The 21,672-nt window shown below is 41.3% G+C and overlaps 1 protein-coding gene across 3 annotated transcripts in view; it reads left to right on the forward strand.

Moving 5' to 3' along the window:
- The first annotated feature begins 6,653 nt into the window (after window positions 1–6,653).
- SLAIN2 (SLAIN motif family member 2) overlaps window positions 6,654–21,672 on the forward strand; it is a 34,606-nt gene continuing 19,587 nt past the window's right edge. Inside the window, exons 1-2 of one of the 3 annotated variants that reach the window (XM_055795514.1) lie at window positions 6,654–7,232; window positions 16,700–16,848. In XM_055795514.1, the coding sequence (XP_055651489.1) occupies window positions 6,877–7,232; window positions 16,700–16,848 (505 nt within the window). In that variant the 5' untranslated portion in view covers window positions 6,654–6,876. The remainder of the gene's footprint in view (window positions 7,233–16,699; window positions 16,849–21,672) is intronic. The other 2 variants (XM_055795511.1, XM_055795512.1) reach the window with 2 other exon arrangements.

Here is a 21,672-nt window from a genome sequence, read left to right on the forward strand (position 1 = left end):
GCAACGCCGTGTCACTAGATGGCGACAGATACTTGCTGTACGGTGCGAAACAGCCACGTTTTCTCCAAACAGAACAGAAAAGGGGGGAAAACCAGCAAAAGTTGAAGCTGCATTATGCTGTAGTATTTAACAATACAGCCACACGCCATTACGCAAATAACATATTCTCGTTTTCTCTCCAGGCTCGAGTATGGAGGTAATATCTCAGGCTTTAGGGGTAATTCTTTTGTTTGCATACAACATTTCTATTGCTACAACCACCTTTAATACTAGTCACACATCTTCTTTTCTTGATTGTAAATCTTTATTATTTTTGTCAGTGTTAGCATATTTTCTTCAGACAGAAGCACTTCCTTGTTACATACAAGTCATTAATGAATCAACAGAACATAAACCTAATTTAAGTGCAAAGTTTGGTCTATGCTATCTGTATACCTTCTCTCCCCCTTTCAGTTATAAATCTTCATGAAAATCTAACCAAAAAGGTATTTAAAACATACTAGCTTTTCCAGTGTGCATGTAAATACAGCATTTCAAACTTACATGTTTGAAGATTATTCAATTATTTTGCATTCTGAAGAACATCTGGTGCTTTTTCCTGTTAAAAAGGTGCATAGGGAAAACTTGTTTTAAAACTTATTGAGCGCTATGCAATTTTTTCCCTTCCAGCACTGGCTTGTTAATAAAGGCATGTCAAGAGAGCTCTCAGTAAATTTAGAAGCTTTCTTTGACTATTAGAACAGAAAATTGCTTCATAGGGGTGGAGACATGTAAGGTTTCACTAAATGTTACCCAAGTGAATGAAATCACCAGTTTGCAAATGAACACAAATCATGAATCTTCTTGACAACAGAAAATCCTTTCTCAGTGTTCTGAGTCACTTTGATCTCACCACAGCATTTTATGTATGTTGAGCTCAGCAGTTTTCTAAAAAGCAATTAATTTATTTCCAAGTGATCGATGAACATGAAATACTGGTAGCTAACTCCATGACATAACTGATTTTGCATTTGTTAATGAACTGTACATGTAGATATGTAAAAAATGCAAGAAGCAAAAGATCTTAAATCTGTGGCATGTACTCAGATACCATGATGATGAACCTACTGTGAATATTCAAATATTATGTGGGGTGTCTGCAGTGGTCTGGGCACAGAAGGTGGTTGTCAGTAGCACAAAGTCTAGCTGGAGGCCAGTAACTAGTGCTGTACCCCAGGGGTCAATACTGGGTGCGGTCCTGTTCAACATCTTCATCAATAACCTGGATGAAGGGGCAGAGGGCACCCTCAGCAAGTTTGCAAAATTGGGAGGAGTGGCTGATAGGCCACAAGGTCATCCTGCCATCCAGAGGGACCTCAACAGGCTGCAGATATGGGCTGACAGGGACATTGTGAACTTCAGCCAGGAGAAGTGCGAAGTCCTGCACCTGGGAAGGAACATACAGCAGTGTATGCTGGAAAGTAGCTGGGCAGAAAGGACCTGGGGTTCTGGTGGACACCAATCATAGAATCACAGAATTGTAGAATGGTTGGGGTTGGAAGCAGCCTTAAACATCACCTAGTTCCAACCCCCCTGCCATGGGCAGGGACACCTTCCACGAGACCAGGCTGCTCAAAGCCCCATCCAGCCTGGCCTTGAACACTGCCAGGGATGGGGCATCCACAGCTGCTCTGGGCAACCTGTTCCAGTGTCTCACCACCCTCACAGTAAAGAATTTATTCCTAATATCTAATCTAAGTTTACCATCTCTTAGTTTAAAATCATTACCCTTTGTCCTATTGCTACAGATGCTACTAAAAAGTCTGTCCCCGTCTTTCTTCTTCATGTTTCCCAAGCTGAACATGAGCCAGCAATATACCCTTGCTGCAAAGAAAGCTAATGGTATCCTGGTCTGCATTAGAGAAAGTATTGCCAGCAGGTCAAGGGAGGTGATCCTTCCCATCTACTCAGCATCGGTGAGGTCACACCTGAAGTACTGTGTCCAGGTTTGGGCTCCTCGGAACAAGACATACATGGAGCTGCTAGAGAGAGTCCAGAAAAGGGCCACAAAGATGATGAAGGGACTGGAGCATTTCTTCTATGAGGAAAGGCTGTGAGAGCTGGGACTGTTTAGCCTAGAGCAGAGAAGGTACAGGGGGGTCTTATACATAAACACCCAAAGGGAGGGTGCAAAGAGGACAGAGCCAGGCTCTTTTCAGTGGTGCCCAGTGACAGGACCAAAGGCAGTGGGCACAAACTGCAACACAGGAGGCTCTGTCTGAACATCAGGAAACAATTCTTTTTTTTACTGTGAGGGTGACCAAGCAGTGTTGCCCAGAAAGGTTGTGGAGTCTCCATCCTTGGAGATATTCAAAAGCCATTTGCAGGTAGTCCTGGGCTCTCAGTGGCCCTGCTTGAGCAGGGGGCTTGGACCACATGGCTTCCAGAGGTGCCTTCCGACCTCAGCCATTCTGTGATACAAAAGATTTATTACAATACTCAGTTGTGATGATAATCTTTGAAAAGAGTCATCAGTAAATTAATTATACTAATTATGAAGATTGAAGCACATACTTATTCATACATTTTCTAGCTATGTGGTATGCCATGAACACCAGACTCATTAGGAATCTGTTTGTGCAGTATCCTAGAATTGCACTTGCTCCAGCTTTGAAGCATAAAATACATCTTTAAAGATGGTTGTGGTCAAAATGTTAACATCTTTTTTTTCTGTGCAGAAGAAGAAAAGGCATATAAATTTGTGCCAAAGAGCTACATTGTATACCTGATTATACCAAAGACAGATGTACTTTCAATGGCAGAACTTAGCTGGAATCTTGCCTGCCCTTCAGGCAGGCTTGTAACTTGATAAGAAGATGAGTGTACTGAATGTGGGTCTTTCTCTCACCCATGATAGTGTCAGTAGTAAACACCTTTTTCAAATTATTTATAAAGACTTTTAAGTGTATTTACACATAGATGCCTTTATAAAGCTCACTGCTGTTCACAGTTTCTAGAGAACAGTTACTTAAGATGTGTGCAGAGACATGTATTTTTGAATTTCCAAATAACCTATATCTATTATAAAGGGCTGTGTTTTCTCACCAGCAATGAGGCTGGATATACATAGAGGTCTCTTTAATAAATAATTGAAGTTACAGTGTTGGTTCTTTCAGTAGAACCATCTGAACAGTTTTGAATTTAATTCTGAAAGGGACATATTATAAAAGGGACATTATTCCACTGTGTATGCAATGTTTGCACATACTATACATTGTAATGACAAATGATACTTTCTATTTTGTCAAAGGTTTAAGTAAACACTGCCTAACACAAACACCTGTGGGCCTGCTGAAGACCTCCTTGGAGAAGTCTGGCAGGCAAGAACCTTCTACAGGAGACTAAACAAGGCTACTTGAAAACCAGTCTAGTTTCCCAGGCATGAAGTTAAAATGTTGACTTCCCAACACACATCTGCCCATCTTCATGTATTCTTCCCCCTGAGGGATCTTTTGTTCTCCCAGATGACAACTGAAATACAAGTTTTAAAGTCAGATTCTGAGTTCAGCCAGATGTAAAACCAACAATGCAGTGAATTACAGCTGTGAGAAACTAACCACGGAGTTGTCCATGTTAGAGCTCGAAGGCCATCAAAACAAGACTCCTGGTGGCCGTTTTCTCAGGAACCGCTTGTCAGAGGGATGTATGCTGAATTGAGTGATACGGAAGCTTTGTTCAGGCTCCTTTTCCTTTGGAGGGATTGCCCCTTATTTCCTTTCATCACATGAGTTAAGAACCTGCCCAAAGTCAGAGAAGTACCCATGCAGGTACTGATACCTGGCAAATACTGCTGAGGAAATGCTGCTTTCCCTTTCTTTCTCCATGTGTGTGGAAAAGACAGCATGGGCATGAATAGCAGCTACTTAGAAAAAATCTGTAACATGTCTAATTTCACTTGCAGAGGAATTTCTCTTGCTCTTGCGACACAGTCGAGATTTCATTTTTGTGGCATTACTATCATTCAATGCTATTTGTGTATAATCATCCAGGGACCTCTGCTCAGGTGTGGTCTGTCACACCTGACTGGTGCAGGCTTGGAATCTGATGACCGAGAAACTCATGAAACGCCATTATTGACATGATATTTAATGGGAGGCTTCTAGTCCAAGCCTTGATGCTCCTCAGAAACATGAGAAGGGCACTTGCAGCACAAGAGTGAATGAGAAAGCAGGATCATGGTCCTTGCTATTCAAGCACAGCCTGTGGTGACTACTAACCAGTGACTGACTCCTTTAGTTCATGTCAATTACCTTCATTCTTCGAAAAAACAGCAGATGATTCAGCAGTTCTCAAACTTTTCTCACTTTACTCCCCCTCCTCCCCTTCCACACATCTATGGGGCGTGTACCTTGTATGGAGAAATAACTGCTGGAGCTGCTGGCAGGAAAGCAATGGTGTCAGCGACAGACAGTAAGTTGGGGTGGGGAATGTAGGGAACAGACAGACCATAAAAGAGGCTGGTGAAAGAGAGAGAGGGAAGAGGAAGGAGAGAGGCAGGATGCAGGCAGCACACAGACCCCTCGGGGGCTCTCTCAGAGCTGCCCCGTTACCTCACACAGGCCCCTAAACATGACATAATCACCGTGAACAGCTGCAGTTTGACTCAGCATCTCCCAGGAGCCTGGGGCTTTTTCTGGTCCTGGTCCTTCTCTGTGCTGTCTGCCTGTGTCTCCTGGCAGAGCCCTTCATCCTAGCCCCACTTCACACTCTCTCCTGCTCCCAGCATCAGCCACCAGTCCCATCCCGATCCCAGCAGCTGCAGGACAGAAAAGACCAAACTCGTATTGCAATTATAAAAGCATGATTAAAACAAGTGACTGAAGGTTTATCTTGCCACTGACATTTAGATGAAGGATAATTAAAGAATAAGGAAGCTATATTCTGTGGTCCTGCTATAAATCTTCTAAGCTGGAATAAACTTCCCTGCATAGATTAAGATCACTATTATACCCACCAGTCACTAAATTGTCAGCAGTGTCATTGAAAGTGTCAGTGTCACAGAAGATCCTCATTGTCAAAAACCTTCTTATTGTTTTGCTTGCCTTTTGGAGGACTGTAAGTTCTGTTAATAAAGTAACTGTGCTCACAGAATATACCAGAATTCCCTTAAGGCACCTGACTTTGTACCAAATTTAGTGCCTTAAGGCACTTGACTTGGTAGAGACTTAAGAGATAATGAGCTGGATTTACAAACTGGTTTACAGACCAGTCTCCAAGGGTTGACATTGATGGTTATTAATGTGGTATCAGTGAGCAGGGTCCCAAAGGTCTCAGCTCATGGGCCAAAATGGTTTAATAGTTTTATAGTTAACGACAGTTATACAAAATCTGTTGTAAAGTTTGCTGATGATGATGAAAAGTTTGTTCTGCTAGCAGATAATGAAGACATTACCTTAAGAGTAATTAAAATTGCTTTATTAAAAGATACCAGCCCAGAAGTATTTTAATACAGTTAAACACCTAAGGTGATATTGGTTTGGAGGAAACAATGACATAAATTGTATTTATGGATCAAAGGCCTGGATTCCGGCAAGGACCCAAGAGTAACAGCGGATAACCATCCCAACATAAACTCTCAAATAATGCTGCACATGAAAAGCTAATGTAATCTTTGAATGTGTAAGGGGAGAGTATTGCATAAGGCAAGGAAGCAACCGCATCCTTGTCCCCATACACAAGAATGCTGTAGACTTGTGTCTGGCAGCCTCAACACCCCAGCAGTCCATGCACCATACCCAACACAACCCAAACGCATTCGCATGGCAGTTACTGCCCCCCAAACTTTGCACCTTCTCAGCACACCCCACAGTCTGAGCACCCCGGTCTTGTTTCCCTTCTTCCCTCCCTGAGCCTGGTAAATGCTCCTCCTCTCTGCAGCGTCTTTCCCTGCAGACTCCAGTCCTCCTCCAGCCCACCTGCTGGTGTTCTTCCCCTCCCCAGCAAATGCAGGCTCTGAAGCGAAGCTGTTGAGTAGATGGAGCTTGGAAAGAGGACAATAATGGTGCAGGGATGGCAGTAAGGGCACTGTCGCACAGTGGCATGGGGAAGCAGGGGCCAAAGCATCCCTATGACGCCAGCAGATTTAAGTTTGAAGACACAAACCCCCAAGCCCAACTAATTCCTTAAACCTAAAGGCGCTAAGTGTCTTCTTGTAGATGGCAATTTCATGTCACTTTCTGTATTTATAAATATTTACACAACCTGAAAGGGTCAAGTGATATTCAGGGAACAATTCATGCGCCTGTCACACACTGAGGGCCCAAGACCATGGCAAGGGCCTTGGACCAGAGGCACACCTCACACGCCTTTAGAGGATTCGAGCGTTTGAAGAAGGTGTCCCGGGGCTTCCCATACAACCCTGGGACCTGTGGCCCTCAAGAGACGGGACGGGACGGCACGGAAGGGGAAGCCAGGCCTGCCCAGGCCGCCCTCTCCGGAGCGGGGCTGCCGAGGGAACCCCTCAGGCCCAGCCTCCCCTGACGGGACCGCGAGCAGCAGAGCACGCGCGCCCCGCGCCCGCCCCAACCCCGGCAACATCATCCCGCCCCAACCGGGGAGGAGCGAGCGGCGACGCTTCCGGGTGACGCACAGGACGTCGGGCGGGGGAGCGGGCCCGGGGAGGCGGTAAGATGGCGGCGGCGGCCGGATGTGCGTCTTCCGCCCCTTCCCTCCCCAGCCGCTGGCGCTGCTGAGGCGGTGGCGGCGGGACTAGCAGCGCCCGCGGCCCGCCCCGCTCTGCCCCGCCCCAGCCCTCCCCCGGCGTGGGCCGCCCGGCCATGTAGACGGGGCGGCGCGGCCGCTCTTCCCCGCGCAGCCGCCCGTCTGCCGGCCGGCGCCATGGAGGACGTCGGCTCGGGCGTGAACGCGGACGCGGAGGTGCGGAAGCTGCAGGAGCTGGTGAAGAAGCTGGAGAAGCAGAACGAGCAGCTCCGCAGCCGCCACAGCGCCTTGCCCGCCGCCCCCGCCAGCCCCAAGCGCCTGCTGGGCAGCGGGCCCTCCCCGTCGCCCCCCGCTGCCTCCTCGCCCGACGGCCGCTGCCTCAGCCCCAGGGCCGCCGCCCGGCGGCCGCCCCCCGACGAGCCCGGCGGCGGCGCGGCCGGCGAGGAGGGCAGCGGCCTCCTGGACGACGCGGCGCTGCTCAGGCCGGAGGACCTGGAGCTGTTGGCCGGCTGCGACGAGGACGAGACCGGCTGGTGAGGAGGCGGCCGGGGTGGGGAAGGGGTGGGGGAGCCCCTCGCCGCCGTCCCCCGCCGCCGGCAGACGGGGGAAGGCACCGTCCTCCCGTTGCCGCGCCGTCCCCGGGAGGCAGGGACCGTTTCCGGACGCGCCTGGTGCCGGAGGTGGCTCGGGGCTTTGTGCGGGGCGGCAGCCTCGCCCCCGGGCAGTCTGGAGGGGTTCGCCCCCCGAGAGGCGCCGCAGCCTGCCGGGGAGGGCAGCTTTGGTTCCGCACATCGCTTCGCGCCTCCCTGGCGGCCTGCAGCTCTGTGCTTTTGTTCGGCCGCCGTGAGAGTATTGCGTCGGGTCACTTGGCCACCAAAGCAGGCTCGCGTTCTGCCAGGGAATCAATTGTCAGTGTTTTCGCAAGTTCGGGTGGTGTGGAGGCATTGAGAAACTTGTGGGAAATTTCTGGGGTAGCGCAGTATTAGCCCGCAAGTGCTATTATACTTCTTAATATATTTTAAGTTCTTGATTTCTTTCAGCTGTGAAGACAGGGAATGTAACATACTCTTTCATCTTGCAAATGTGTTGTCCTTAGGTGTTTTCAGTTACTGCTGTGTAGGACCACGGTTTACCCTAAGTGTTCCTCTCTTTTTAAGTGGACTACTTACCCTGCTGCTCCAGCAGAAACACCTGCGGATGGCCGTTCACCTTGCTCTTATTATATTTGGATGAGCTTCTACTGAGATTCAGTTTGCCTTCTCTAAACATGATGCTGTCTTTTTGATGCTTCCTCTGACTGTTAAATGCAGGAGGAATAGTGGGGAGGAGCACAGTGTCAACAGATAAATGCAAGGGAAGCGTGTACAGGGAGGAAAAGTAACAAAAGCAGTCTGGCTTGGGACAGAACTGGTTATAGGTTCACCTACAAAGGTCTTTGGGAGTGAACGTACAGGCAAATTAAAAAGCCAAAACAAACAAATGCCTTTAAGAGTTAGAAACACCTTTTAAAAACCTGGAATGATTCCATGGATGACCAATGTTTTAGTTGCTCAGGGAGGAGACAGCACATGCACTTTCTTGGAGAAGTCATTTGACTGACATCCAGCCTGATCCACTGGAGAAGTATGAGAGCATAAGTTTATTCTCATCCAACATGAGTTTACTAAATTAACACAAGGCATCATTTTCCAGATGATGAGTATGCGCAAGGCAGCTACTCTAATTTCTCAGTTTATGTCTTGTAATCTATTGGTGTATAGCACTTGAGGGAAGTAGAATAGACTAAATTTGCACAGTAAGCTTGGAGTGGGATGGCAAATTTGTGGATGTCATGAATTCTAGTGACAATAGATGTTATCATTTTATATATTAATCCTAAGTCATGGACAACATAATGCATCTCTTCAATGAAAGTTAATGTCACAACAGCATACTGTGACAGTGAGGGTGTAAATACTGTGGTTTTATATATGCAGTTCTGGATGCACATGGGGCAGGTGGCATAGTTTGCTGACGGCTGCTCTTGCCGTTGTGAGGTGTTTGGCACATTGCTTATGTCGTTATTGTGGCTTCAGTCATGTTTCTATGCAAGTTCCGGTCCTTAAAAGACATCATAACTTAAATGCAGTCTATTACGTGCCTGTATTCCCTTCCTAATATTTTAGGAACTATGATACTAATTTTCAATCTCAGATATGGGACAATGATTGGTATACAAAAGTGTAGACCTAGAAAAGAGCAGTTGTTAAAATTTACTTATTCTCATGCATATCAAGAAATACATATGTAATTAAAAAGCTGTCTTTTCGTGGTATAGTTTAGTATACATGTAATGATTAAATATGATTTGACTAGATTGATGATTTTTTTTTCCAAATTACCCTATTAAAATGGAAATCAAGCTCCTGGAATTTCTTAACACAGTTTAATGCAACTGTTGAGGCACTAGATGTCTAAATCCATTTTTTTTTCTTAAGAAGACTTTGATTTTTCTTATGATGACTTTGTATTTGTGCATTTGATGAATGGAGGCTATTGCTGTAAATGAGGTTGGAAATTTTCAGAGGCCTAGTGGAGCAGTCAAAAAGAAACAAGCCTGTGAAAAGAGGAGGGATGGATGTGAGTTAAGTGGATTTCTCTTAAACTGTTTCATAAAGATCCTGCTCTTGAGGCTTCAGTAATGCAGGGTCACTCAAAATTTAAACCTCATGTGGACTCTTTCAGGTTCGAACGGATTTGGATCGCTACTGCTTAATGCAGAACCCTGTTTAAACTATAGGATTATATCACTGTAGAAATCAAAGATGACTTACCAGCTGAGGAAATCTAATACAGAAACAAATGAAATGTAAATCATAGTTTGTGCATAAAAAATTGATTCATCTTGCCTGTTTTGATTGTCTATGTGGAGAAGCTTAGAATTGTCTTTACTTTTGATTTCAGAAGGACCTTGCTCTGGGAAATAATAGATGATGCAGGGTGCTGGTTATCTCTGTTCTCTCTGCTTTCTGTAATACAGGCATTTTTTCAGTCCATGTATTCATATACCTCATTATGAAATTGTCTGCAGCCTTGTAATAGCAGAAGAAATAGTTTTCTTCACTGCTAAAATTATATTGCTTTACACTTAATGCTCACACGAGACTAGTGCCTGTGAAGTTTAGCTATGAATTTTAGATCAGTTGATACTGTGACTGAAATTGATATGGAAATGTGATGTTTTTCTCTAAATCTACATTTTGGAGTTGTTCAGCTCATTTTTAGGTTTTAATTCTTCAAATGCTTTTAGATAAGTTTACACAAGGCAGAAGTGTAAAGTGAAAAATGAAAGGAGAAGGTAGTACTAGCCTAAAACACGAACAAGTGAAAAAGACTTTGATACTGCTGCTTTAGCAGCAGCATTAGCTATTAAAACAGCATTGCAGTATTAATGAACTTTGGGACTCCATGTTTTTCTTCGCTGTGGTTAGTTAAATCCAGGTATGTTTTCAGTTTTGAACAGTTTAGCACATGAGACAATCTTCAAATCATATGGTAAATTACTAAAAATATTTCGGTGAATTTAGATGGAGTTCTTGGCCATATGCTTCTGAATCCTGTTTAATGTGCTGCAGCTTGCTTCCTAATAGGGTACTGAAGGTTGCAAGCAGGCACATACGCACATGGACACAGTACTGAGCTGTACCTAGTTCATGGAGACTTTGCTTTAGACCTGCTAATTACTTCCTCAAGAAGTTACCATTGACTTTGGTAATCTGTTCTGTGGGTGTTTCTATTTAGCTGTTTTTGAACCAGTTTGGATCAAATTGACAATTGAAAAAATGTAAATCTGAACAGGTCTTTTAAAGTTAATTAAAAAGACGAAAGGGTAGGAGAGGGGACCAGAGTGGAGAAATCTTCAGAGTTGGGATATGGTGTACCACTCCTTGCCTGACTTGCTTGGTTAGGTTGGGTGTGGATGTGTTGCACGTTTGAGACAACTTGGTAACAGTACGCAAGGTGACTTGCTATGCTTCTTTTTAAGTGAGCTGTCTTGAGTTTATTGCAGAATAAATGTGCACACGTGGCTAATTACTGTAGATTAGTTAATGTGTTGTGAATCTGCTGTAACTTGCTTTGTGGTAACTTGTTACATGGTCACTTATCTAAGCTTTCCGAGAAGCTTTCTTTTGAATGTGAGTGAAACAGTGCTTTTATTCTTCAAAATGTATGTGCAGTACATGCATAAAATAGTATAGAACTTGCTGCATATCTATTTTGTAAGTGTAATTGCTCAGCAAGCTTCAGAACAGTTGTGTCTTCTTTAAATGACAGTACTAGAAAAGCTACCCTAGCGCTTATGAATGTTTTCTCCTTGATGCGGCTGAAATAGCTAACAGCTGACTGACTTAATTTACAAACAGAAGGCAGTTAACTTGTGTGTTTAAATTGAAATTATTGGTGGGTTGTATATAATCTTAATAGTTCAAAGTAACATTTTCAGTGTTTTTTAAGAAGTCAGATTGGTTGTGTATCCTGTTAAAGCAGAAGGCACGTACTTTTCCTATTAAACGCACTCACTCAGCAGCTATTTCTATTAAATTGGCACCTATTTGTAGTAGTTTAGGCTTCTGTTCTGGCCATCCATTCTGGTTAGATGGCTAAGTGGCTGTTCTGAAATATAGAGGATGAAAATTTGATTGTCATCTGTAATGGTTGTCTTTCGTCTCATGTTGCCTGATGTCCCTTGAGCACCAACATTGTTTTGGAACCCTAAAGTTTGCCATAGTGAGCTAGTGAAGTATAGGGTGAGTGTTCTAGGATAGAGCCGTACCTGAATGAAATCCCACTGCTGTAATTACATTGTAGTATTTCCTGTTCAACAGCTGAAATGTCATTGTATTAATGTGGTTTAGGTTTCTTGGAAACTGGACAGCTTCTGATCAATTGCTGCCCTGTGACCTAAGTAAAAGAGAAATTGATGCTTTTCATTTTGTGGTGGATTAAATGTCAATCAGATTTAAAGTTGCTGGGTTTTAACCAATTTCAGATAACGTCTCCTCAAACTAGGAAGATAATGTGAAAAGAAGCATGTGGGAGAACTACGGATTGCAGAAGTTACTAGTTTTTCAAGTGAAACTACTTATGTCAAATAATATTCCATTTGACTTTGTCTTTGAGATACCCATGTTTGTTGTGAAACGTATTTGAGGACTGGAGGAAGAGTCCTGTGGAAGAACTTTTTTCCATTTTTAGCTTCTTGTGTGATACTTATGACTTTTAAACATGGTTGATACTTGGATGTCCTGAAAGCTTTGATACGAAATTCCTTTATTGCCTTAATGGTATTCCTGAAATTTACTTCATAATCATGTCTGTTTCGACATGATTCACATTTCTAATTCTTGTAGGTGTTGGTAGAGCTCTCAAGCCTAGGCATTAAGCAGAATTTTATTTTGGAACACGTATAGTAGGGTACAAAATTTCTCAACTGTTCTCTGTTCTATTTAAGTATTAACAATACAACGTTAGAGCATATATGCTCTAACAAATTAATTCTGAAAAGCTTCTTGGTGCACAGTTATACAGAGTTAGTGTTAATAGTTATAGGGAAGCTACATGATGTTGTTACAGTAGTCTTTAAAGCTTTTGAAGGCCCTGTTTCCCATGCTACATCCCTTTCAGACAGCAATATGTTCTTTTGAGATGAGGAAGTGAATAATGACTATAATTTCCAGCAACTAGCCAGGGCACGGTTAACTACCTTGAATTGCTGGTGACAGGAAGGTAGTTGTTTGTTCCCAATTGCATTTTGCAGCCTTTGTGAATCCCCTCAATTCTACTTGAAAATCACATCATGTAGTTCAGATGTGCTGCTGAAGGTTTAATGAGATTGTCAAAGCATTTTTGTTGTATTCCTATCTTATTTTTGGGTGACCTGGAGTTTGCTGTAACTTGTGCATCTCGGAACCAGGAAGCACTTCGTTAAATCTGTAATTACAGGCTGAGCAACGTGTCTGTCAGTTACAACTGCAGGATAGGAACTTTGCAGGGGTGGGGGAGGAGGCAAGAGGAAATCTGTGGGCCAGACATGTGCAGCAGTGTCACTTGTGTTTTGGGATTATTTTTTCTTTACAACCAGAGATTCTTCTCAAATCTTGACCTGTAGCTGTGTATTCAAAATCCATCTTAAATTTTAACTTGAACTGCTCCAAATAGGATCTCCTCAAAGTTTTAGATCGATCTAAAAGAGTTTAAATTGACACTTGTGTTCTAAATTGTCTGTTTTCAAGACTGCCCAGTATTATTGTATCCTGATTTATTTAATTTTAGTAGCTTTTTGTTGTGGAATTTCCCTTCTGTATTTTAGGGGAATTTCTTACTGATACTGATCTGTTGTTACATTCCTCCTCCCCCCCCCCCCCCCCCCCCCGCAATCTGCTCTTCAGCTCTTCACTTTGCTTTCTTGATCCTGCTTTTGCCTGCATAATGTTTTGTCCATTCTCTTACTTCATTGCTGCTATTGTACTTGCTATTTTCCACTTAATGTACCTAAATTAAACAAGCTCTAACTCGGGTTCCTTCCACTTGCTGCCATCTTTCTAATTCAGATCTGTGACTTCATGTTCATCTGCATGTTTTCCCCTTATTGTACCGTGCAGTGGAAGGATTTTGATACAAAAAGACTCTTCCTGATTAGAATCTTGGCTTCTGGTTTCATGCTAGTGGCAACTAGCCTCTTGTATTTTAATGTACTGGGAGGTGTTCCTCAGGTGAGGTAATCCCTATGTAGATACTCTTTCTACCTCAGTGTTTTTCTGACTGGGCTGTGTCCCAGTGCAATGTGCTATAGCTTGCCCCGTTTGGCTGATGTTCCAGGGTAACACCATGCCTGTAGTGACAGTAGTCGAAAGCTCTCCCTTTCTGTGCTGGCTCTTCCTGGAACTAGTCAGTAGAGCCCCTGGCTGCTTTCAACTCCAGATTGGCGCTGCTGTGGCATAGTTGATTCGTGACAGCTGAAGGAAGGGGGGTATTACTGTGTGCAGTGCAATCACGGTGTCTGGGCTTCTTAATGCTGTTTCAAAATAGATCAGAGCTCCTGAGCTTCTTTTTATATACCATTTTCTTTTATTTGACCTTGTGTCACTGAATTAGTCTTTTCTCTCTTGTGGAGAAATTGAAGTGTAGATATCTAGCTAACATTTGTAGTAGGGGTGGTAACTGTAAGCTGTCAGCTTCCTTAATAGTTTTCAACTTCCTCTTTTGAGAAGGTGATTTATTATGTATGATCTTTAATCTTGAAGTTGCTGTGCTGCCAATCAGTGCTGTTGCATTGCTGTGGAATGCATTAACAGGTACAAATGGGAAAGAGTCTTCAGCTAAGGAGGGCCTGTATCTTTTGAGTTAATAGTTTGACAAAGATCACTTACCTATGTGAATTTGTTTGCACGTGTTTCATAGGCTCCTTTCTGTTCTTTTTGTTCCCTTCTAGCTGTTGGGAAGCGAGGAAGTAGTAGTGGAAACATCACTTTGATTCTTAGCCTTGCCCTTGGTCTTATTTTTGTTTTAATCCAAATTAAGCAAAGCAACTAAAAGCCAATTTCAAAATTTGAGATTGGCTGTTCTGCCAGATGTGAAATTAGAATCACTGCTTTAAAATAATGAGAATTCATAACTGCATGATGTGCAAGAAACTGTTCTGAAAAAGCCATTGTGTTACTGCATAACGTACATGTGTTTGTCATGAAGTAGTGCAGTTGTATGAAATATGTATATTCTGGAGTTCTGTCTTTTCTTGAAATGTAAGGTGTGAAACAACAGCTGTTAAATGAGAAACAGTTAACTGGAAAGAGGTGGGAGAATCTGCAGTATGTTTGGTTAGAAAGGGAGATGGAGAAGCGGGAACAGTGTGAGCCTGGATTGCTTCAGCAAATAAACTACTTGTGAAACAAATGCAATAATTGGAAATTGCAGAAAAAAGTGTTGGAGCTTAAAATATCAGGTAGCATTTTTAATTGGTCTTCTAGGTTGGGTGAATATACCCTTTTTGTGTGTCTGTGAAAGAGGACATGCACTTTAATTTCTTGTTTGTTATACCGAGTATCACTGTAAACACTTCAAATGCGCATGGAACTTCTCAAACACAGCAAAGCATGCCAGCTATCCGGAGAGCATACTTCCTAGGAGTGAGTCTAGCCTGTAGAGCACAAAAGTTGCCTTTGACATGTTTGTAGTGTGTAAACATACCTTAGGACAGAAAAGAGAACAGGCACGTGAATGCTAAGATGACAGTAAATTTGAAGTGTTGGAGAGCTAGTAAATGTTACACGTTACTTTTAACTATATGGAGATAATCACAGGAAGTACAGCAGTTTGTGTAATTTACTGTAAAAATTGAGTGATCCTTGTGCTTTCTAAGGATCTTTAGGGCTATAAATATGTGATGGGCTCTTAGCTTTTCTTGTGGGCAGAGTGCCTGTGAAGATTGTTAAGGGTTTCTACAAAATCATTTTTAACAACCGGCATGGTACTGGCCAGATCGTAAGCCACATGCACTGTAGTATGTGGCAGTGGCTATTTGCATTGTCACATTTGAAAACCTGGTAGCTAATGAAAATCCTTTCTCCTGCATTTGCAAACGTAGCTTTCTAATTTCAGTGTTTGAAGGAAGAGTGTTTCAGGCATGCTCGAAACAAAGTGGTGTTTTGGGTGCGATATTTGCAGTGGTTTATAAGCCTACTTCTTGAGAAGCTTTTGTAAGAAGTGACCTTGAAGGGTAGTAATTAAAAAAAAAACAAACTTTTAAAGCTGTTTATAAAACAAACTGAGTTCAAGTTCTGGAATTACAGAGGAAGGATCAGCTAATAATCTTGTAAAGAGAGAAGCTGTGGGAAATAACTGGTGTTGCTAATGTCATTGGCATAAAGGAAACAAGAATTTTTCCTGTCTGTTTTGTGTGGAAGCGTGACTGATCAGGCTGTCAAATGTTCCTAAGTTACAGTGTGTGGCATACAACCATATTCACATGGAGTATGAAGTCTGTCATAATTCCTAGAAGAAACACTCGTTTAACTGTTTCTACATATGTGTAAGCTCTAGTTAGAGCTGTAAGATCTTGTAGTTCACTGTTGTCTTTTGTTGAACCACATTTCCAAGTTTGGTTCTAGCCCAAAGATAAAGCTTAAATATCCCTATTTTGAGAGTGTGATTGTTCATGACTTCAATCTGTTTGTTGAGGGAGGAGAAATTTTCAGCTAAATTTCTAGAGCCTTTAAACTGGAATACTTCTTCCTTCAGTCGTGGAATGCTGATGTTAAAATAAATGAATGGAGATGCTGACAGGCAAAGGCCTCAGCATGTCCTGCAGAACAATATGATCTCATTGTTTCCCTCTGTGCATTATCTCTTGTTCCTTGTTTTTAACGCTTGAGATCCTTTAGGACAGAGATAGTCTCTTTGTTCCGTGTTCAGAGGAAAACTAAAGGATCAGGTGCTAGGAAACAAATTATAAATAAATATAAAATGTTTATTGTTCAAGGCTGCTGAGATGGTAGTTGTGTTCTATGTACGTTAGTGCTGTTCCTTGGCTGTTAAGGTGCTTATTACTTGCTACATCTTTTTGTTTAAGAAAACAACAGTTGCATATCGCGTAGTGCTTTATTTCCTTCTTTCAGATGAATGTTACTTAAATCTGAAAATACCAATCTGGATTTGTACACTTAAGTGTCATAGTGAAATTGTCCATATAGTTAATGTTTGAAAAGTGAAGACTTTTTTTTTTTTTTTTTTTCCCTGGCATCACTTCTTGCCAGAAGTTCTCGGATAGCCATATGCTATCAGTATTATACTGTATCCAAAATAGTTAAAGGTAAAACTTGTGCTTTCTTTATGTTTTGGGATTGTACTGTAGATACACTATAAAAATATGAATGGCGTAGTATGTGGTATTTTGTTACATGCCTGATCTTATGCTCATTTTGTCTGTCTGCATAGACTTTTATTTTCTTTTCCCCCTTTTCAGGTTATATATGTCCCCAAAGAAGAAACTCACTCCAGTGCAAAAATGTGTCAGTCCATTAGTTTGGTGCAGGCAGGTGTTGGATTACCCAAGTCCTGATGTTGAATGTGCGAAGAAGTCACTGATCCACAGGCTGGAACAGACAATGTCAGGTGAGTTCCTGCATACTAACGCCACTAAGTTGTACATATTTATTCTGAAACAGAATCAGAATTAGTTGATAGTTATGAGATAAGAGGGTGAGATGCAGCAGTTAATTCTTTCTTAGGTTTTCATTATGGTTTGCAAACAGTAATTCATTCTACTCACTTTCTGGACTGTATGAATAAAATGAAAGGAAGCATTAGACCATCAGTCATGATTTCAGAGTTTATACTACCTACATAGCTACAATTTGGTCAGAAGTTCTCAGAAAGAAACAGTGCCCTTAACTTGAAGGTTTTCGTGTCTGTCTTTTGAAATAGAAGCCTGTGTTAAACTACTGTAATTAGGTGCTTGTCAGCATGCTAACACAGGACTTAAGTTTTCTGCTAGATGAGCTATTTTATTTCATCTAAGGAAATAGAGGCTGAAGTTCTTGAATACTTTGGGGAGGTAATATTGATTTCCTCCCATCCCCAGTAACTTAAGATCTTATTGCAGCCAGATTAAAAAAAAGTTTGTGATTCTTCCTTGATACAAATTAGTCTGTTATATTCAAAACTGGAGAAGAACTGAGTATTTCGCCCTGTGAGGATGAAATTCAGCCCACATTCTTCACCCTTTTATTCCCAGTCTTTTTGATGTCAAACCAGCAGCTAAATGCTGAAGGGCAGATTAGAAATCTCTGGCTGGCTGGTTTCTTGCTTTATTTTAATTTCTTTCTTAGAGCCTTTTTAAAAAGGTTATGCTGAGATATAACTTTATTTTGTGCTATTAATATCTGTTCTCTCCCTGTATTTCCATCTTTTTGCAGTTTTGCACTGTGTGTGATCTGTTTTTTTAAAACTTATCTTCAGGAATTAGCAGAATGGCTGGATTTGAGCTAAGAATATGCAAACGTGCAGTTCCAGGAGTGTTCTGAACTACCAGCTCCTTTACATGGTTATACATAAACTTTGTGCTGAGTTTGACTGTAACTTTTTCTCCTCTTCTTGGATTTTTTTTCTGGAGCAATTCAGTCTTTCTTCTGGTTTGTACTAAAAGCATTCTTAATAAAATTTGAAAACATTGCTGGTAGATCACATGAAGAGTCCATTTCTTATTCTTAGAAAAATTGTGGGCATAATGATGGAAGTGCCTTGAGTATGAGTCACCTTTCATCTTCCCCAGTTTCTTGTGCTTTGTGTATGCTGTCTTGACAAATGTCTCTGATTATTTTTCTGAACAGTTAATATGACGCGTAGCTTGCTACAGGCAAAAGACTGAAATTCTAAACAGTGAAAAGTACCTAGATCACAAGGATTTATGAATGATGATACAAGTTTGGTAATCTGAATACTACTCTGTATTTAGCACTGGATAGCAGTTAGGTTAAGCATGAACAATTCTCTTCATTTTAACTTCTTTTCAAAACGGAGTTGTTTTGGATCTTCCAGAAGTACCACAAATTCTGCTACCTTTTAGCATATCTTTAAAAATTCAGTTGTAGTTGAAATAGAATGGCAGGAAGCTTCCCTATGAAATGGACAAACTTGAAAGTTTGGTTATTCAAATGATGTGTCTAGGCAACTCTACCTATTTGGTTTTTTTTTTTTTCCATAGACCTGAGAATCTGCCTCTGGCAGTGATAACTTGCAAGAATACCAAAATTCATCTATAGTAATAATAGGAAAAAATAGTGGTACAAGAGATGGGCACTAATACTGCTGGTTGGAGCAGATTGCATGGAAGAATGAATTTGTAACAAAAAGAAAATTGTGCTTTAGAACAACCAGCCTATTTACAGCTATAGGGTAGCAGGAAGCTCCACTGGCTAAGGCAAGTCGTGCCACTTGTAACCTTCTGTCTGTTTCCTACCCTGCAACTTCTAGAATATCTTGAGGTTTGTATTTTACATAGTAAAATACATAGTGCTTGTACCTCATGGACGCATCGCATAACCTATTACTAGTTACTGGTTCAGTTTGTCAATTTCAGTTCCAGTCTCAGTGAAAGGCTTTTTATACTACTGTTACTTTCTCTCCTGAGTCCTTGTTGATGTTTCTTTTGCCTTGACTATTTTCTCTTTGTCAGTTGCTGTTGTAATGTCTTTCTAATGTAACATCTTTCTGCTGTTTCTCAGTCTCAAATACATGCTTGTATTCTGCCTTTTCCTCTTCCTCCTTAAAAAGTAACCTTTTCCATTGCGTGATAATGAAGGACTGAAGAATAGCTTTCAGTTCTGTGTGACTGTGGGTGGTTACTGAGAATGCAGGATGCACAGTGCCTTGGCCCTAGTTAGCTCATGTTTACAATTGCTGGGCAGGTTCGGTTCAGTGTTAGAAGCATATTCAGACTAGAGGGAACTTCAGGTATATTCTGGTGCAAAGACCTCTCTTAGCTTCAAGTCCCTGGTGAAAAGTGCAAGAGCGCATTTCATGTTGTCTGGAAACCACGGCTTCTTCCATGTGGTGGTCTAAAATCATATGGGGTAGAGCACATCAAGAAAGCAGCTGCAGGAGCAGAGAAGTACTAGGCAGAAGAATTTCTCAAAGTGATGCTTTCTTAAGATGTAGTTGCATAGAATTAGAAAAGAGTAACTTTGGTTGTAGTGCTGTTCTTACTGAGGCAGCATTTTTATAGCTGGTAGGAGAACTGTGTGGCTGTATGTGTTAAAACCTCAAATTTTCCATGCTGAGTGAGCTTGACTTTTCAGTCAAGCATTGAGCTTGTTCAAAACCAAATTTAGTTAACTTTGGTCTCAGTGATAGACTTTGCTAATGATTATTTTTAATTACTACAGGGACTATTAGAATAAATTTGTCAATTAATCGTAACAAAAAATATCAGCGCTCTAGCTGGAAAAACTGCACTGGGTTCGTACGGTAGATCTTCTAAACTACCTAAGCATGAGTGTTTTGCACTCAAATTTTCCTATTCTCTAGAGCAAAAGAGAGATTCAAGACCAATTTAATAAAATGTTGACTAAAATAAATTAGATGGTATATACTGTTTCTGAATGCTATAAAAGAAAACTTAAAATAAAAACGTTGAGCGTTAACCCTCCCCTCTGATGTTTTGAAAGCTACTGTGTAATCTTGCGTAAGCCAATGTTTCATCGAATATAGCATGATTTTAATGTTAAAATGAGTTAAGTCTTACTAATGTTGTCTGACACTCCTAATAAAAACCCTGTCTCTAGTTGTAAAAATACTAATATCTTCCTAAGTTGCAGAAATCTCTGTTGGAAAAACTTTAGAAATTCTAGGCCAGAAAAATGTTTTGAATCCAGCTTTTTTTCTTTGGGAAATACACAGTGCTAAGGAATGCAGAAGTTCACGTTAGCTAGCATGAAAACTGCTGTACCATACAAAGTGTCGTTATGTTCCAAAGCATACTTTTTATATGTAACAGAAGTATGCTTTCTTTCATCTAAAGAAATCTGTATGTGATCATATGTTTTGTATCATTATGGATACGTACAAAAAGCCTGTTTTTAATGTTATACAGTAGTGCAATTGTTTTCTAATTTGGGGTTAATATTTTAAAATAATTGTAGTAAGTATGAAACAGCAAACTCATGCAGACTTATATTTTAAGGGTTTTTACTGTCATTTTCAGCTGGAGATGAAAAGTAATTTTTTTGGCATGGCAACAAAGATTTGGTTGTAATAGATGCTTTGGGGTTCCTGTGTGAAAGCTAGAACAACTTACTGTCAAAGGAGTTTCTCAAAGTCAACTAGAATACAACCAGCTTGTAATTACTGGTTTTGCTAGCTGAGCTTTGTAATAAAATGGAGTTTTCCCTTCAGTCACTCAAACTAGAATACAAGAATACTTGCTGGAATTCATTGAATTCACTACTTGCTGAAATCAGTGCATGTCACTTAAGACTTGCAGTGAAAGGTGGAATATAAACTTTCCATCCTCTATCTATGACTGTCTTTTCACTCTAATGAAAACACTAGTAACATTAATCAGTTTCGACTCCAGAAGGGATCTTCACATGAGGTCCTTTACATAAAGAATCTGCTGCAAAGTCAACTTTCCATTTCTGCTGCTTCTGCCTTTGTGCTGCATTGTGCCGTCCATATAGATGATAAAGTTTTTTTGGGCCTTACTAAACTAGTTCACTGATACAGTTAGTTAAAATACTGAACACTGTAGATGTTTTTAACCTAAATCCACTTTAGTAGGCTAGATAATAGTGCAGCCCTGCCATTGCTTGTACTGAACAACTGAGGAGGTAGTGACAAAGAGTGAAGTGGAGTGGGAGGAGGAGCTGAAGCAGGCTTTGCTTCTGAAAGCAGCATTTCATGCAACTGTAGTCTCTTTTGGCTTCTTGTAATGTGTAAGTGTTTTAAAAAAAAAAAAAAAAGCACCACCACCAAACAAACAAAACAACCTGCAACAACCTAAACCCTCCCCCCAACAACTTACACCAATTAAAAGCATTTTTAATAAACACATTATTTTAGTTCCTTCCCCTTTTTTTGTGCGCTACTACTGGTAGCCTAATTACTACTACACTAGTTGAAGCCCTTTTCAGTATTAAATGTCACACAATATTCTTTGAATAGCTACATCTCTGCTTTTTTTCTTTAGAACAGCTTGAGTGTATGGCCGTACGTTTGCCTGGCCTGTTCTTGTCAGTTTATAATATATATGCATACTTTCAATACTGTTGTGCCTTAGTTTAGTTTCTAGCAGCTAGGTGGGCTGCAACTTAAATCTAATCTAGGTTTACACATCATAAGGTTGGGATCTCTAGTTTTCAGTTTAATGTCTTGCAATCCTAATTTGTTCTTTGTTAAAATACAGTTAGTTCTGTTTGGCATAAAATATTTCCAGTAATG

The sequence above is a fragment of the Falco peregrinus genome, chromosome 2 (assembly GCF_023634155.1).
Source record: "Falco peregrinus isolate bFalPer1 chromosome 2, bFalPer1.pri, whole genome shotgun sequence".
In the NCBI taxonomy this organism is placed as follows: Eukaryota; Metazoa; Chordata; class Aves; order Falconiformes; family Falconidae; genus Falco; species Falco peregrinus.